An 18,108-nucleotide genomic window follows, 5' to 3' on the forward strand; every position below is an offset into this window, starting at 1 on the left:
CTTTCAAGACGTGTTTGAGGACACAGACTCATTGTCACATTGAGAACAGGAGTGAAGGAACTCTAAAAGAAGGGGGAAACTTTTCAGCATTTCCTAGCACTGTGCTAGAAGCAGAAGTTTTGACATTATAAAAGTGTCACCATAGAATCAAGGGTTCACAGTTGTTTGGCAGAGAACATCAGCTCTGGACAGCAGTGTGGCCATTAAAAAAGGAACAGAAAGCCTTACAGCTGTGGTGGAATCTTTAAATCTTTTATTCATGTCATTGGTGCACAGTGTGGATGTTAAATCATTTCTGATCAGTGGTACTTATGGCATTTAGATGTGAATAGAATGGTACCCCTCTATGAATGAGGAAACCAAGGGAGGAAGGGCCACACTGGTGAGTGGGCAGCACAACTCACGGTCTGGAGTACATTAGCATGCTCAGCCCCCACCTCCTCAGGTAACAATTTCCTGTGAAGAAATGGAAGAATTAGGACTGACTGCTAGAAGGCATGTCAAGTTTTCTGGCATTGCCAGAGCTGAACAGTATTAAGCTGTCCCTCTTCTGAAAGGATCACCAGGGGAGACACTGTGAATTTGCATGTTTGGAAGAAAGTCAGTTCTGCAACCCTGACATTATGCAATTCTGTGCTTTCCCTTCCTTCCAACTACATTACTTGTTCCTCCCTCATGTGTTCACATGTTGGTGTGGGTGACAGACATTATTGGGTGTTGTCTCAGTCAAGGACTCATGGCTTTATAGCAGAGAAAAAAGAGGTTTCCAAGTGAAGAGGGTCATTATTTAGTGGAGGAAGGAGAGGCATGGACTGCAAAGACCTCAGTAGAATTTCCATTTCAGAAAAGACCATATAAATGCATAATGACATGCATTATTCCTCCTGGATGATATGCTGGAGCTTGAGACTTCAGTGCTTTTATATTTTCTGCTCCCCTCTTCATGAAAATATAGGTATGGGTGGCAGCAGGGCACAAGTTTAAGTGGCAGAAGGACACACGCATATGTGAGTGGCAGAAAGACCTAGGTTTTAGTGGCAGCAAGGCACAGGTATGGATGGCAGAGGGGTTCAGGTGTGGATGACAAAAGATCACAGGTTTAGACAGCAGAAATTTTCAGATATGAGAGTCAGTGGGAACAGGTACAGGTGGCAGCAGAGCCAGTGAACAGTTGGGGACAGGACTATAGCCCAGTGAGTCATCCTCATGGAGCACACACTCACTACTCCACCTTCTTCATTCTGCTGAATGAGCTTGAATCTCAATTACTCCACCTTCCCTTGACCCTCCAGGGTCAGGCAATGAGAATCAACCTCTGCTTTCCAACTCCATGCCTCAGAGCTTGGGCAGGAGGAGGTCAAGTTCAGGTTTGTCCACTCTCCAAAGCTCCCATGTGATTTCTAAGATCTATATCATGGATGGCAGGAAGGTGATGATCTGGAGGGCTTGGTGGTCCTGGTGAGAAAGGCGGCTCATGCCTGTGCCTCAGGAATGAGGTGTCTAGAGCTTACTCATGCACAGTCAGCTTGCAAGAGCCCCTTAGTTGGGAACTCCATGCCCATTATATGGATGGAAAAACCAAGCCTGGTGACATCAGTGATTGGCCCAAGGCCATATGCATCTTAGAAACACTGCCTCTGTGTCAGCTCTTCCTCTTCTACTCACATCCACAGTGCCAGCAGCAGACTGTGGTGGCTAGCCTAGATGCCCGAGAGGCCAGATTTCCTGCCTGAAATAGAACAAGTGCACACACCAAAGAGATGTCATTCTCTTTAGAAAGATAGTTGATAAAGGAGACTCTGCAACTCTCAGAGAACTGCTGTGGGATTTAGATTCCAAATAAAATTATGCAGCTCAGAGCAGGACCCAGGGGGGCAGACAAAGCTGTACCCCCGCAAGCTACTCTGCATCTGTCCATGTTAAACTCCATGCAGATGGCTCCATCTGAGGTGGAATGAGAGCAGTGCTGGTGGGGCAGTGGTAGATGCTTAGCTGAGGTGCTACACATGGAACCTGCACATGCAAGAAAAAGTGGCTCCAGCCTGCAAGGCATGAGCCTCACCAAGGGTGGGTGCAGGGACCGACTATATACACACATGAACACATGTACACATTTGCTCCCTGCAAATGCCAAAAAGTACTCCGAGTGAGGTGTGTGTCCCTCCTGAATCCTGCAATGCCACCTCCTGTATCTCTTTGTCAAAACCCCTGTTCAATGTCCTGGGACAGAAAAGGAAGTTCTTGGGCAGGAGAATTTAAAACTACGCTTTGACATGAGGGCATTAAAATGAAAATATGTCAAAGAGAAAGACAGGAAGAAGAGGAAAGGAGGGTGGAAGGGAAGGAGAAAGGAATAAAAATGAGAACCTCCAAGAAATGCATTGACATTCACTCAAGTTCTCTCGGCATTCAACAGCTTTGCTGTGTCAACGCCATATAAATAAGCCAAAGAAGGGAAACTCATTGCTGTTTGTGTCATGCGTGATGTAGGAACTCACATAATCTGGGGCCCTTCCACATATTTATAAAGCACTGAGGCATCAGAACCAAAAGTGATTTACAAAGCTAACCACGGCACACTGCCAGCAAAGAGAAACAAATATAATGCAAACTTCGCAAAAATATTTTAAAGCACCCCAGCTAGGGAGGATGGATGAGAGTGAGGAGTACAGGCAGCCTCCTGGAGCTGAGATAGTATCAGCAGCCAAGATAGACAGGGAACTTCTTGGAAACACAGGATAGTGGCAGTGACTCTTCAGCTCCATGCCAGACACTGTGGTGGCACTCAGGACATTCTACTTTGAGTACATGCACAACTGCCTGGAGTCAATAGCTAGGTTCCACATCCAAACAGACTTGGACCAGCATGTGATTACATGGGAGGTGTTTCCTCTATAAAATGGGAGAGGATCCTGGGGGTGATGACCATAAAGAATGCCAGCAACTCAATAAAAAAAGGCGAAGGTCTGAATAGTTCATTCACAAAGGAAGACACAGGAAGCATCAAGGAACACGTGAGGCAATGCTCTTTTTCTTTTTTCAGGGGAGTGCAAATGCAAACCACAGAAGATGCCACTGCTCACCCACTGGGGTGGTTAATATTAAAAATGCCAAACTGGGCATGTTGACACACAACTGGAGTACAAGCTCCTTGGGAAGCTGAGGAGGAATGATCACTTGAGCCCAGGACTCTGAGGCCAGCCAGGGCAACGAAGAGATTCCATCTCAAAAAAAAAAGTCAACAGCACCATATTTGGTCCAGATGGGACTACCACCTGCTACTAGTAGGAGCATAAAACACAATAGCCACAGTGAAAAATTGCCTGATGTTTTCTGGTTTGTTTTGTTTTGTGGTACTGTGGATTGAACCCAGTGGACCACTGAGCTACATCTCCTTTTTATTTTATTTTATTTTTTTTATTTTGAGATAGCATCTACATTAAGTAGCTGAGGCTGGTCTCAAATTTGATACTCCTGCCTCAACCTTCAAGTTGCTAGATTTATAAACATGGGATTGATCCTGGCCTGATGTTTTCTTATAAACTTTATATATCTTCCTCTTTCACACCTAGATATTTGCCCAAGAGAAACAAATCCATGTGTTCACAAAAAAAAAAAAAAAAAACTGTAAAAGATTATGCAAAACAGTTTTATTCGTCATAGCTTCACACTGGAAACAACCCAGGAAAACAGAAACAGTTGAAGAGTTTATCTAAACTTGATCTAAAGAATTCTTCAAATCCTTTAGGTCAGAATAGTGTACCAGGCAGGTGAGCAGGGTCAACAGGCCTGAGCCTCTCCACTCCAGATAGAGGGATATTTATTTCTTACATGACTGCAGCAGCACCCCTGCTCTGGATATCTTAGGTTCTGGAATCACTTATGCATCATCCTTCAGGACCAGTCTTACCTTGGTCCACTGGCAATTCTGTTATCACCCTGGGCTCTCCATGCTGTGGTTTCTACCTCTCTGCCATTGCTCTCCCATAGGGTCCTCTGGGTATTAGAATTTCTCATCTAGAAGGGAAATGATTCTGAAGCAACCAGGAATGAGGTCAATATCAGACAAACAGACGATAAGATACATGCTGGAGAATGAAAGGGAACTCTCTATGGAGTGCTCAATCAAGATCCAGCAATGGTTCAGGTCTGGAAGATGAGCTAGCGTGGCTACTCATATGAAATGAGGGAGGAGGTTTTCGACTGAGGATCATGGATCCCTCTCATCATCCACAGGGTGTTCATTTTGCCTAGGGCCATGTTGAGAAGGAAATATTTCTCTGATGAGTCTCTGTTTTATACAAGGAAAACCATGTAAATCAATGAAGAAGTGTGGCATAGGTAGCTTCAATAGAAACAGGGAAATTAGAAAACAGGCTCATAGAATTTCCCAGCAGTTCTGGGCCCATGATTGGAAACCATGACCTGCTATCCATCCACAGCTCAGTTGGAATGATAGAGAGATCAAACAGCAGTTGATCTGGAGCTGAAATAGCCATGAATGGGTGTGAGGGCTATAATAGGTGCAGATACATCTGAGGGCCACTGAGAGACATGGAAGGGCCTCGTCTGCCACTGTGTCCCATACCTGTAGACATGATGGCCTCATTGTCTAATCTAGAAACACCACCATAAGCCAAATACCACAGGGACTGTCAACCTCAATCCAAAATTCCTCAATCTTAATAAATTTACCAAAAGTTTTACCATAGAAAAGCGAGATTTTTACATTTCAGATAAGAAAGAACATTATCAGTTTCTAGAAGTATATTGTGAAGGATCTTGGGAGTATACCTTCAAGATAAAAGATCTGTCCAGTTGCATTAAGGAGTCTCACCTGAATACTACAAACCCATTGTTTATTAAAAAAAAAAAAAAAAGAGGAAAGAAAGCAGGAAAAGGCTCAATGAGTCTTCTTTCCTATAACACTTTTCTTGGTAAATAATCTGCAGAACCATCTCTTGTGAAACCAGTCTTATTTGCAATGCTTCTTTAAGGAGTTGTAACAGAAAAAATTTCTCAGGCTGATTCTACACTCTATTATTACCTGAAGATTTTTTAAATAGCCAACTTGCATGTTGATGATTTCTGAGACCCGGGATATAACATTTCAATAAAAGTTTAACTTGTTTATACTTACATCAATCAGGATTTTCAAAAATTGTGGTTATTACCATTCAGCTAAGCATGTCTCTCTGGTGTAATCTCTAATGCTGTACTTAGTGGTCCTCAGATTAGATTGGAATAGTTCATTTTCCAAATGTGCTACTGAGTGGAGGCTATTGGGGATGGGTGGGAGAAGAGGGAGAGTAGTGAGGAGTATGGAAATCAGTTCATTGTAAGCATTTTCAGTCATGTGGAATCCCTTGCTGCTTGGATTTAGCACATAATTTAATTATAACACAAGTGCAAATATGCAGAAGATCTCAGGAATGCAGTCTGGGTCCTTTCCATTAATTTTTTTTTCCCACTTGACCCTGTTAATGGTCCATGTCCATTGATTAAGAAGTACTTCTAGTTGTAAATTTTCTTTTTGAATATACTTTTTATTCTTCATTGAAACATAGTAATTATACATATTATGGTGTACAGTGTGACATTTCTATACATGTACAGGGTTTGTAATGATCAGATCAGGGTAATTGGCACAGGCATCTCCCCAAACATTTACCATCTGTTCATGTTTTTTCAAAAATAGCTGCTGGAGAGGAGTTTGAATATTTCCATGAGATTTTATGAACGTCCCAAGGACATGAGGGTCCTCTCTTGTGTTTTGTGAAAAGTTCTGATAACAAGATGATGATTTGGTTGCTGGTGGTGAGTAAGGAAAAGAGATCTCCTTTATCTCCTTTAGGTACATAGTAGGTGTTTGAGGAAGAGGACAGTCAACCATTGTGATGACCCAAGACTCTTTCTTTGTACTGAGAGGAGACCTCGTCATGGAAAAACCATACAGCCTTCCAGACACAGGGCCATTTACACTGCTCCCCTCCCTTCTGGAAAACATTTGTGAGAAGCCAAAACAGAACTTGGAAGAAACATGGTATTTTATGAAGGCCCTGGAGGACAACGGCATGGATTATGTGAAATTCTCCCTTCTCTTTTTAGTTTGTAAAGTCACCCTCAACTTTCACAGTGCAGAATATCTTTCCCATTGTTCCTCATGAGTTTTAGTGTTCTGTTCTGGTCCTGATCCCCCAGGAAAATCAGAAATGATGAATGGATTATGTATAATGTGAACATTATGTGGTTTGGTAGCCTGCAGCAAACTTAGTCCATTATAAATATTCATAAATATTTGGTGAGGAGTTGTGCCTGGAAGCTGCCTCACTCTGGTCAAAGTTTGCATCCAGACCTGGAATGTCCTTGCCTAACCCATTAGGGCAGATGTTACAGTCCCAAGTGAAAACATGAGCTTATAGCTCTATACTGCCTGCAGGTCTATGGGTGACTGCCCAACCCCATGCTCTGCCATCTCATTAGTGCCTGCCCTCTTAACATTGCCCCAACCCTAAAGCCCAAGCTGCAGTATCTGACAATGTTGTGCCCACCACCTATGTTCTAAATGCCTGGTAGATTCCCCAGCACTCAGCACAGGAGCAGGCTGAGAGGAAAGCTCAGAAATAAATATCAAGTGATCTTCACAGTTAATGTTCACAGAGGTGGATTTTCTACATATCTTTGTGAAACACCTTTCAGTTGGAACATTTTTACTCAAGTTTATCATCCTAAAGGAGGTGACAAAATTCGGTAAGATGCCCTTCTTTTACTGTCTCCAAGGTGATTTTTCCAGGGTGGTCTCTAGACCAGTAGAATCAGAATCACCTGAGAAGTTCTTAAGATTGCAGTTTCCAGGGCACCACCCTTGCCTGCTGAATCAAGACACTTAACCTGGGGCCCAGGAATCTGTGTTAACCAACCCTTTCAAATATGGCTAGTGCAGCTTATGTTTGAGACCAATTGGACTGATAGATGCCAAAGTCTTTTCCTGATCCATCAAGGTCTGCATAATGAAACCTGGTGCCCAGAAGAGGATAGGGTGAAGGTATGTGGGGGCAGAGTGCACAAGAGTCCTGCTCCAGGGACCTCCTTTCTGTGTCTTGTTTAGTACTCTCATATCCACCGGGTACTTTTAAAACCTCTTTCTTCCAATTCACCAGCATCCCCCACACTCAGCCACATATTCCTTTACTTATTTGCTTATACAGGTATACATCTCAATTTATTAATTCATTGCCTTTTCAAATTACATAAGTAGTGCACTCCAATAATCAATAGGAGGAGGAAAATGAAAGGACTAAAGTGAACGTTGCTCTCCATATTCCTTCCTCAAAACCACCCCTCCCAATTGACCACCTCTTTCCAAGCATTTATAAACCTATGCATGCATGTGGTTTTGATTTACAAATAAAAGAGCATCAAAACCTATTGCAACTTTCTTTTTTGCTTAATATAAATACTTTAGTTATCAGTACATAGACATTACTATAGATATTTTTAATGATTTGTAGCATTTCAGATGTATGAATGTGTGATAATCTAATCAATGTTAAAATCTAAAAATTGAAATATAAATTGTTTCAATTCTCCTTATGTAGCTATATCCACAAGTGAAATTCAACTGAATCAAAGATTTTCCATATGTAAATTCAGATTCCTATAAATTGTCCTCTTGACATCTGTACCAATTTTTTACTCTCATTGACGAAGTATGAATGCCTAACTTCTTCAGCTGGACTCAGTGTTCAATCTTCAACTATCTAATAGATAAAATTGAGATCTTATGGCTTTTCAGTTTGCATTTCATTGGTTATTATAATGTTAGCTATCTCTATATATATTTGGTATTTTTAATATTTTATTTTTTCCTTTGTAAATTGCTAGTTCATATCTTTACCTATTTTATGTAGGTTTTTACATTTTATTGATATTTAGGTCCATGAGCTTTATCACCAACCTTTCCTCCTGGTGGATTTGTCTGTTAAAGTGCTATTTGTCATTCAGAGGAGTCCTGAAATCTCTAGTTATTGGAAGGAAATTTAGCACTGGCATGTGGTATTTTACAGCTGATATGAGCTGAATGTGCAGCATCTTGCAGTGACTTAACAGAAAGCAGAAGTCTGTGTGGTGTCTCCCAGACTCTGTCTGAATGAGCCACTCCCATGGGGCAGCCTGCAAAGCAATGTGACTGCCCTTCCTGACTTGACAACTTTCAGTCCGTCCTTGCTTCTGCCTACCCCAGATGAGAGGAAACCATATGCTTCTAACCACCACTTACCCTGCCATCACCAAACCTTCCAGGATACAGAAAGAAAAGCCAGTAAAGACCCCCTTATTAACACTGGACTGTGGGGCCTGGTAGCTGGCTTCATGCTGTGAGTCATGAACATATGAGATCAGATGAGCTTTCTTCCCGCCAAGAGAAGAAGACAAAGGAGAAAAGCATGCAGTGCAGAGACCATTGTCCTGACATAAAATCCATCATTCACGTTTTTTTCTTCATCTACTTCCTGCATATGTTTAACAGAGCTTCCCACTAAAGCAGCTTTATTTTATCATGTGCAGATATTGTAACTTTCTGATTTTCTGAATGACCTTTTCATTCTTTTGTCTTGTCTAAGTTCCCACCTGGGATGCTAAAGAACTAAAAACTGCCAGCATGACAAAACCTGACTGCAGACACAAGGGACATTTGTCAGTATCCCAAACAGACAATGAGGGTATTTTCTCTGTGATGGTGGGTCTTTCCTTAGCTTTTGGTTTTTCCTGTTAATCACTTAAATTTTTCAAATTGAAAATACATCTTGGAGAAGGGGGCCAACCATAGGAATACCCTTTTAATAAATTTTTATTTTCACTGCATTTATACAATGCACAAATAATTTTGCACGATTGCATCAATACAATTATTCACACATGCCACTTATTTTTAGTGCAGTCTTTACTCTCCCTGTGTTTTTCTTGAGTCTTGCTGCCCCAAGAGTGCCTTCCCAAAGTAACCTTTGTTATTCACCTCCATAATCAGCCATGTACATGTCTGTACATTACACACAATGCATCACATATATCTGTCTCTAGAAAGCACTGTCACCATTTCCTTTTCATGAGACTAGACACAATTTCTGCATCTCACTGCTTTCACTGATAATATTTCCTAGTATTCTTGACATCTCATAGTTAATTTCTGGAAATAGAGAAGTGTTCCAGGGTGGGGAGTCCAGAGGAAGCCAGAGTGTCCTCACCTAATAATCAACTGCAACCCGCCACCTCTGCCCTGTCTTGGTGCCTACTAAACCCAGTGATACTTGCTCATCCTCTGATGCTGGACTTAAGGACACTTCCTCCTGGCTGTTAGAAGATCCAACACACTGCAGAGACCAGGCAAGAAGCAGTAAGAGAAAGGCAGAAGATGTGCAGGGGGAGAAAAACAGGGGAAATGCACTCGGTTCTGGCCAAAGAGCTCACACTGAACTCCAGAAGACTGAACCAGCTTCCCAGATTATAGCTGCCTACCAAGAGCAGTTAATATCAAGGGGAGGGGAGTCCCTGTGCTCTGGAAGGCAAAACCCAGCCTCACTTTACCTCTTATGGTACAGAACTGGGGGGAAATTACCAAGGGTTTGCAAAGGTCCTACATTATCATGACAACACCATACAAGAGAAACACACTCTGTCCTCCTCACATGGGGAGGAGTAGGATGAGAAAGGGGCCAAATAGATACCCCCTTAAGAAGAAGGCCTCCTGGGACCACCATGCAAGGACAGTTGAAGCAGCTGCAGAACGGTTACCTATCTGTTGTGTGCAGGTGCTGTACATTGACCATGGTCTTTCTGCTGAGGGTTTAAAATTGGATTTTTCAAAGAAGGAATGGTAACTGACAAGAGTGCAAACACTTTGAGCACAGTGATATGGTGGAGGGTAAAAAAATAGAATTTGTATGTTTTTAAATGTGCCTCTGAATGAATATCAGTGGATGTGATTGCTACTGAAGACAAACATACCAACAAACAGGAAGGAAAAAAAAAAAAAGAACTGCAGTTGTTAAGATGTCATATTGAACAGGAAACTGGAGGCTGGTTCTCTGATGTAAAGCTCTCCATGACTCTCAGCATGAGCATGTGATGGTTTTCATTTCCAAGTTCACAGAATGGGCACCTGGTGTTATTTATAGAATATATGTAGGGGCAGCTGAGGAGTGTAAAAGATCAAAGGTCAGAGTCTCGGGACTGTGTAAGTTGCCACAGCCTGGCCTGGGAGGCAGCCCTGTGGTCCTTTCTTCCAGGGCACTGGGTGCAGCTGATGTCAGTGGAGGATAATAAACATGGGACCAGTAAGCAGAGGTGAGGAGGTGTGATCCTAGTGTCAAACTACAGAGGTCCCCTATGATCACAACACAGAACGATGTGCTGAGAGAGGAGAGATGTTACCCTGCCAGGTGAGAGGTGAGAAGTAGCCAGGGAGTATGTGACTGTAAGATGGGCAGAAAGGGACACATCTTCAACTGAGGGCACATTTTTGTACTGCAAGATGCTGCTTCAAATTCACCTTATATATTTCCTGCTCAGGGCCTAGAATCAACTTTTTTCTCATGGAGCCCAAGTTTCTTTTATTGGATAACAGTGTTGGAAACCAAGATCTGGACACTGAGTACACTTGTTTCTATGGGGTGTCATTGATTCTTTGCTCTCCCATAAATGGACACCTGTGCCCTGCAACTCAAATAAGGTGCTTCTTCTGGGACAGTGACAGTGATGGTTTCTGAAGCAGAATTCCCTGCCCCTACAGATTAAAATCCATGAGGTCAGTGAGAACAAGGCACATTCTCTCTACACAAATTCTCCAAGGATAAGTCCTAGAATTCTAAAGGGAATTCCAGCATCTCTAAGTTGAGGAGACAGTTTGGTGCATTTAAACTCCTCAATCTAAGTGACTGAAAGATACCACCATGTAGGCTGCTCACACTTAGACAAATTAAGTAAGGTGTCGGCATTGACTAGGACAATCTGGTGTGTGTGTGTGTGTGTGTGTGTGTGTGTGTTTCTTTCTGTTTACCACCACTAAAGTTTTGGACAATGAACTATAAAATACAGCAGAGGGAGATTAGGGCTTCAGAAGTAATTACAAGGATCCTTAGGTATTTATTTTAATTTGGAGTTTATAATCGAAAGTCATATTGTATATTTCATTGCTCTGGCCATTGAGAGCTCTGCTAATCAACCCTGTGTCCACTTGGCATCCTTCAGTTTTTAGAGTACTTTATTACATTTTTGCACTGCAAGATGCTGCTCCAAGTTTACCTTGTATATTTCCTGCTCAGGTCGTAGAATGAGCTTTTTTCTCATGGAGTCCTAGTTTCTTTTATTGTATAAAAGTGTTAGAAACCAAGATCTGGACACTGGGTACACTTGTTTCTATGGGGTGTCATTGATTCTTAGCTCTCCCAATGACAGAGCTAGGAAATAAATGGGCACAAACTCACTCATGTTATTAGTTCTACATGTAGAATATTTATACATTTAACCATGTAGAAATATTTCTACATGTATAATTATTTTAATTACATATATCCATACATTATATATATCCATCTATACCTATTATTGATCCAAACACGAGTTCTGAGGCCCCCGACTCTCATCTGTTGTCATACATCATTGTAGCTATATCTCCCTGTTTCCCTGCAACCTCCTATTCCTGGTTCCAACCATCTACTATCTACTAACTTGGTTGTTCAGTTCCAGTATTAATGAATAGTCACTTCAGAATTGTTCACCTGTCTCTTTATGGGAAGTAACTTATTAACTAAAGTGCAGAGCTAATGTGCAGTTCTTTTTAGCCTTTGGTTCACAGTCTCCACTCATTTCCCCAAATTTATTTGAGTCAATACCTTTCCCCGTCACTCTTTTCAGTGAGGTTGTTTCAGAAACTTGTCATACAGTGTGTCAGTCAGCTTCATATCACTGTTAAAAAGTACCTGACAGAAATCATCTTAAAGGAGGAAAGACTGATTTGGCTCATAATTTCAGAGGTTTCAGTTCATAGTTGGTTGGCCCAGCTGCTTTTAAATAACTTCAGTGAGCCAAAATATCATGGCAGAGGACAGATGCTCAGCTCATGGCAGCCAGGAAGCAAGAGGAGAACTCTTATTTATAACAGAGTCCCTCCCCTAAAACTCATTAAGTTATGAATCCATAACTGGATTAATCCATTAACTCCATTCGAGTTCAGAGCCCTCACAATCCAATCACCTTCCAAAGTTCCCACATCTGAACATCGCTGCATTAGGGACCAAACCTTCAACATGTGAGCATTTGGGGAATATTTAAAATCCAAACCATAACCTGTAGTTTCATTCTTTTCTCATAATTTGCATTCCATTGTGGCATCACCTGACTTCCTAATTAATTTTTTAACTTGTATACATTAATGTTCACTCTTAAGTTTCATGTGTTTTGATAAATACATAGTACCATGCATAGACTATGACAGTATATACAGAATAGTTTCACAGATACCCTGACTTTCAGTAACAGAAACAATACAACTTTATGTAAAATGTCTTAGAAAATGTGACTTCCAACCTAGTTATGTGATGCAGATTTCTTGTTCCACAACTCCTGCCCAGACTTTTCAATAGAAAAACAGACATGTCATCACATGCAAGGCCCTAGGTCACACACACAGAAGAATACTGAGTGCTACTAATGGTTAGCCCTACAACTTCATATATTTTGAAATGCAAAAATGAGATTTTCTGTGCCAGAGGAAAGAAAAAGAATCTTGTAGACTAACACTATCCAAATTTCCACAGAAAACTTAGGAGGAAAATAGATGAATGCTTCAGAATTCAGGATTCTCCATGCACTATGATTTAAGTTCATGATTATGAGCAAATTAACCTATTCTATGGACCTCCAGGTGCAAGACCACCCTTGAGCAAGACCATAGTTAATCCTCAAACCTTTATGCCCTGTATAGTTGATGAATAAGACAAGTGGTTTGACCTTGATGAACACAGCCTTATTCAGTGGGATACTCACTCTAGGAATTCTTAGGTGCTATGCAAGAAATCCCTCTCCCAGAAACCTCCATACTGTGAGGAAGCCCAAACCACATGGAGGGGACACTAATAGGTGCTCCAATTGAGAGCCTTGATCTCCAAGTCACCTTAACCCAGATATTAGATATGAAAGGCCAAGTTGGACCTCCAGAACCATCAATATTCTAAGTGAATACTATTGAGAAGCAAAAAAAGAAAAAAATAATTTCCCAGCTAAGCCCTGCCTGGATGCCTGACCTCTAGAATCTATGAGCATCTAACACTTTTATTACCTATAGTGATAGATGACCAGAATACTCACTGCTATGTGCTAGATACTGTTCTAAGGACTTACACAAATTAATACTTTAATATTCTCAATGATCTCTATGACATAGTAACTCATATTCAGTTGACAGATGAGGAAACTGAAGCACAAAGAGGAAAAGAAATTTTTTGAAAGCTACACTCCACAATTAAGCAAAACCTGTCAGTCCGACTCTGGAGAAATGCTTATACTAGGCCACAGTTCTCTTGAAAATACTTGGGAGGCACTTTGGAAAAAGAAGTGTTACAGGAATTAAAGTTACAAATCATGCCTCCTGGGATCAAATGATAGCCAGATGGATGATGTTATGTCATTATTGCTCTCTCCTGATTGGTGAATTGAGCCTCCTGTTAGGATGAGCCTGCCAGACAGTCTTGAAGGATCTTGCCACATTTTCAGGCAAAGTGCCCTTATTAATTACTTGTATCAGAATTATTTCAATCAAAAGCATCTTCAGCTGTTGAATATCGATCATCTGAAGAGGAACAGCAACCCATTTACCCAAAACACAGCATGAGCAGACCAAATAACAAGCTTTCCAACTATTAGCTGAGAGCCCTATGCTTCTGGTCAGGATGCTGATGGCTGAATCAGCACCATCTGTTCTATGGTTGAAGTTTCCACTGAAACAGCTCAGCAAGGAAAACCAGCCCAGGGCTCTGGAGAAAAGAGGGAGGGAGGAAGATGGAATGCGGACAAAGACCATCCCAGTACATGAGATGAGCTCTCAGCCTTGAGCTTTCTGGGTGCCTCAACTCTGAATGAGTAGATGATTCTGCTGCTCTTCAACCCATAAGCTGCAGGTCCACATCTGGACTGAGAGAGAGGTGGTTTGGGCTAAGAAGAACCTGACACCATCAGTGCACATGATCAACACTTAATTTATCTCTAATTCACAAGGCTGAACATACCCAGTAAATCCTTATAGGCTAGCATCTCAACAGTCTTAGCAACCAAAATATCTTGGTTTTTCTCCTTCCTAACCTGGTGGAATGTATTGAGAGCTCCTGGTGCTGGCCAGCTCCAACAATGGTTTATAGGAATCCAGACACCCTCGCTCACCTGGATAGAATCTAAGCTCATGATTTACCTGGCAATCTTAACATGTAACCTCATGTTGTACAGAGCTACTTCCATCAACCAGGAGAGAAGAGGGCAGGAGCATGTCTTGCTCTAAGAAGCTCTCACATCCAGATCTGAGCTCCTGTCCAGTCACATGTGACATCAGGGGATAATCTGGCCTTTCCAATCCAACTTCTCACTTGGAAATCCTAAATGCAATTCTGAGGAACTAATGCATGCCTCTCTGATGCCAGGAGGACCTGCAGACAAATGACAACATGCCACGCTTGAGCAAGTCACCAAGCAGCACTGCTTGTTCACATAATACTGCTCTGAGGGGTAGGGGACTCTAATGTATATTTTGGATCTTATTCTTTTTAGTTCAAATAAATGGAAATTTTGTGTTCTTGCTTTTGAATTGATTCCAAACAAGCAGCTTCCTCATTAGCTTGCTTCTGATAATCAGCACTTCATTAGGAGGTCTAATAAAGAAATCAGTGTAGGCATATTTGTGATTATGCATTCTACTTCCAATAGGAGAACTATGGGGGGCAGGGGCAAAAGCAGAGGAATGTGTACACTCACAAGTAGAACAAATGGCGGTGCTTTCTGAACGGCTTGACATCCATTTGTCTGAGCTGAAACTCAGTGTAAGTGGCAGAATCAAGGAGAATCTATCAATTTTGCATACATATGGAATCAAATCTTGCTTCAGAAGCAACTTTTCCCCTAATAGGGACAGGAAAACAATATTATAGGAATATCTTATTTGAACCAAACACTTCATTTGGGAAGGGTAATGTTGTATGTCCAAAAGTGTGGCACAGATGTGGTCCAGAAGTATCCTTGGGGAAGAAGAAGCACTTTTCAATTTGGGGTTGAAATATCAGAATATTTTTCAAAGGACAACTCTCATGCAATCAGGAGGAAGCAGAAGACACCTTGATGTATTTCATATAATAATCCCTATTATGACAGCCAGTCAACTGGAACCTGGTTTCCAAGAAGTGTCATTTTTCATTTTTGATAAAAAGCTGGGAAATACCTGTTGTATGCTAGTAATTAAGGAGGGCTGTGGGAGATGAGGGATAGACTGAGAAGCCTGTGTGTTAGTTCAGGCCACTCTAACAAGATACCATAGACTGGGTGGTTTACACAACAAACATCTGTTGATCACAGTTTTAGAAGCTGGAAGTCTGAGATCATTGTGCCTGCATGCTCCAGTTCTGGTCAGGGGTCTCTTTAAGGATGCTGAGAGTCACCTTTTCCCTGTGGCCTCACATGGAAGAGAGAACACTGTGTTTCCTCCCCTTCTTATAAGGGCACCAATCCTTTACTAGGGGCTCCATCCTCATAACAGGATACAAACCAAATTACTCCCCTAAAGGCCCTCCTATGATCACTTCACTACAATTATGCCTCAACATATGGATGTGGGAAGGACACAAACTTTCAGTCCCTATCAGTTTACCTCATGGATATGCCTCTGGAGGATAAAGAAGCAAATCAGCTGAACCAAAGCCCCTTTCTTGAGATGAATGCTTCCATTGAGAGGCTTGTGATTTGCAGATGTTCCCCTCTGGGTGTGCCCCAGCATCACCAAGGATCTGAGGACACATTGAGTATGTGACACCTTCGTGGTGGTGTCAACTGGGACCACCTTACTTTCATTTCACTTGACTGTAAAACACATTCTGACACCTACCTGCCTCCCTCTTTCCCACTGTATCATCACACATTTATGTTTAGTTTCTGATGCTGCAGGAAAATAAAGACTAACTTCAGGCCCCTGAGAGAGTGAACCCAAGAGGGACACACCCTCAGCTGGCACATTCTTTCTCCAATCAAAAAGCAGTGAAGCTCCTGGGAAAGAGGCTGAGCCCAGCATCAGCCCAGCACTGCTATTTGCCAGCTGCAGATGCAAAACTATTTTAGGAAGTCAAATCCAACACCTTTGCTAAGCAAGCAGTCAAAGAAGAGCTGAATGTTAGAAATGAGCATTCAAAACAAGTACAACAATGCAAAGGCCAAGTCACTGGAGCCAGGCTGTTTCCACAATCAAAACTGTGATGCTAACAGCTGGTGGAGGCCATGGTCTGCAGCATCCACCCTTGCTATGTTCACTTTATCAGCATGCTGTTTATATTCATTTTGGAAAAAACACTAATTCACTCAAATATTTTGGATATAACTGCAAAATAGAAACCTATGGAATTGTTTTATTCATTAGAGGATTATTGTTGAGTGTCATCCATGAACAAGATTCTGTGTTAAGTGTTGAAGTTTAAAAAGTGAGCAGAAAGTGTGAGGTCTCTGCCACCTTGGAGCTCACAGTCTTATAAGGAACTGAACTTTAATTTCTAAATGGCATAAATTAAAATGCCACAGTTCTATTAAAGCATGGCATATGGAATTGTGACCCAAAAGTGGGGGACCAGAGAAGCCTTCTCTGGGACTCAGTACATGAGCTGAGATTGGGAGATGTCCTAGTGAGGAGATGGGCAGGACAGGCTGAGGATAAAGTACAGAAAGACTAGGAGAAAGAGAGCAAGGATGGAGAGACAAGTGAGAGCAGACCATGCAGACATTAGAGGACCACCTTAAAGATGCAAAGTTTCTAAAGGGCTGTTTTAGGAAAGGGAAGAGAGTATGAGAGGAAAGGATCATGTGCTTTGCATTTTTACAAAGTATTCTATTCTTCCAAACTAGCCAGAGTCTGTGATTTAGTTGAAGACAGTGAAACAAAGGTAAGTCTGGATTTAGGGAAGATAGTAGGTTAGGTAAAACCTACCATCTTGAGAGATCACTGGGGGAAAAAAAGGGGTAATAAGGAAGAATGGCTTTGAAGTCAGCAATTGAGAGGAGCAGTGGTCAAGAAGGATAATGGCGAGTTGGATTTTGGGCACAAATTTGAAGTTACTGTTGAGATAACCAAGTAAAGATACCAATTGTATATATGTAAATGGATTTGAGTTATAAAAGAGAAGTTCAGATATGTGTGGTAGGTAAATCATACCCATTATTGGGTATTGATGAGTGGCCAAGAGTAAAATAGGAATATGAAGGTCTTAGAATTGAGCCTTCTGTTGCTTCTTCAAACCCATGTTCTATAGTTTCACCATGCTGTATCTTTTTGTGTATTCATGTTTATTTATTCTGTTAGGACTCAGTTAACTACTTCAGTTTGAAGACTCATATCCATCTTCAGTTTGGACAAACTCCAGTCATTACCACTTGAGTATTGCCCTCCACCCTACTCTCTCCATTCTCTCTCTCTGGAATTCCTACTGGATGTATGTTGAATCTTCTCTTCCTATGTGCTCTTTTCCATATCTGCATCTTTTTGTGCTTACACAGTTGATTATTTTGCATCCATCTTTCAGCACATAAACACTCTCTTCAGTTGTTCCTAGTCAATCTTCTCTGCAATCCAGAATTTCAGTTTTTAATTTTCAATTCTGAAAACTCTGTGAAATTTCCAAGTCTGGATTTGTTTTGTTTTGTTTTTAGTGTGGTCTCTTGTTCACTATGAATTCACCTTGTATTTCTAAATCCTTCTTAATCACTGAAATTATTTCAATTATTTTAATCTCTGAGATTATCATAGAAATCTATATAGAACCCTACAACAATTTGAGAACTCTGCAATACCTCCCTTAGAGAAGTCTACAACAAGCT

General features: G+C 41.4%; 1 protein-coding gene across 5 annotated transcripts in view; it reads left to right on the forward strand.

Moving 5' to 3' along the window:
- Syndig1 (synapse differentiation inducing 1) overlaps positions 1–18,108 on the forward strand; it is a 185,737-nt gene that overhangs the window by 152,185 nt on the left and 15,444 nt on the right. The window contains exon 4 of one of the 5 annotated variants that reach the window (XM_047538796.1): positions 5,855–7,379. The exons of the other annotated variants lie outside the window; for them this stretch is intronic. Coding sequence (XP_047394752.1) covers positions 5,855–6,013 — 159 coding nt within the window. The 3' untranslated portion in view covers positions 6,014–7,379. Of the gene's footprint in view, positions 1–5,854; positions 7,380–18,108 lie in introns of those variants that run through there. 5 annotated transcript variants of the gene reach the window in all.

Source organism: Sciurus carolinensis, chromosome 2 (assembly GCF_902686445.1).
Source record: "Sciurus carolinensis chromosome 2, mSciCar1.2, whole genome shotgun sequence".
Taxonomy (NCBI): domain Eukaryota; kingdom Metazoa; phylum Chordata; class Mammalia; order Rodentia; family Sciuridae; genus Sciurus; species Sciurus carolinensis.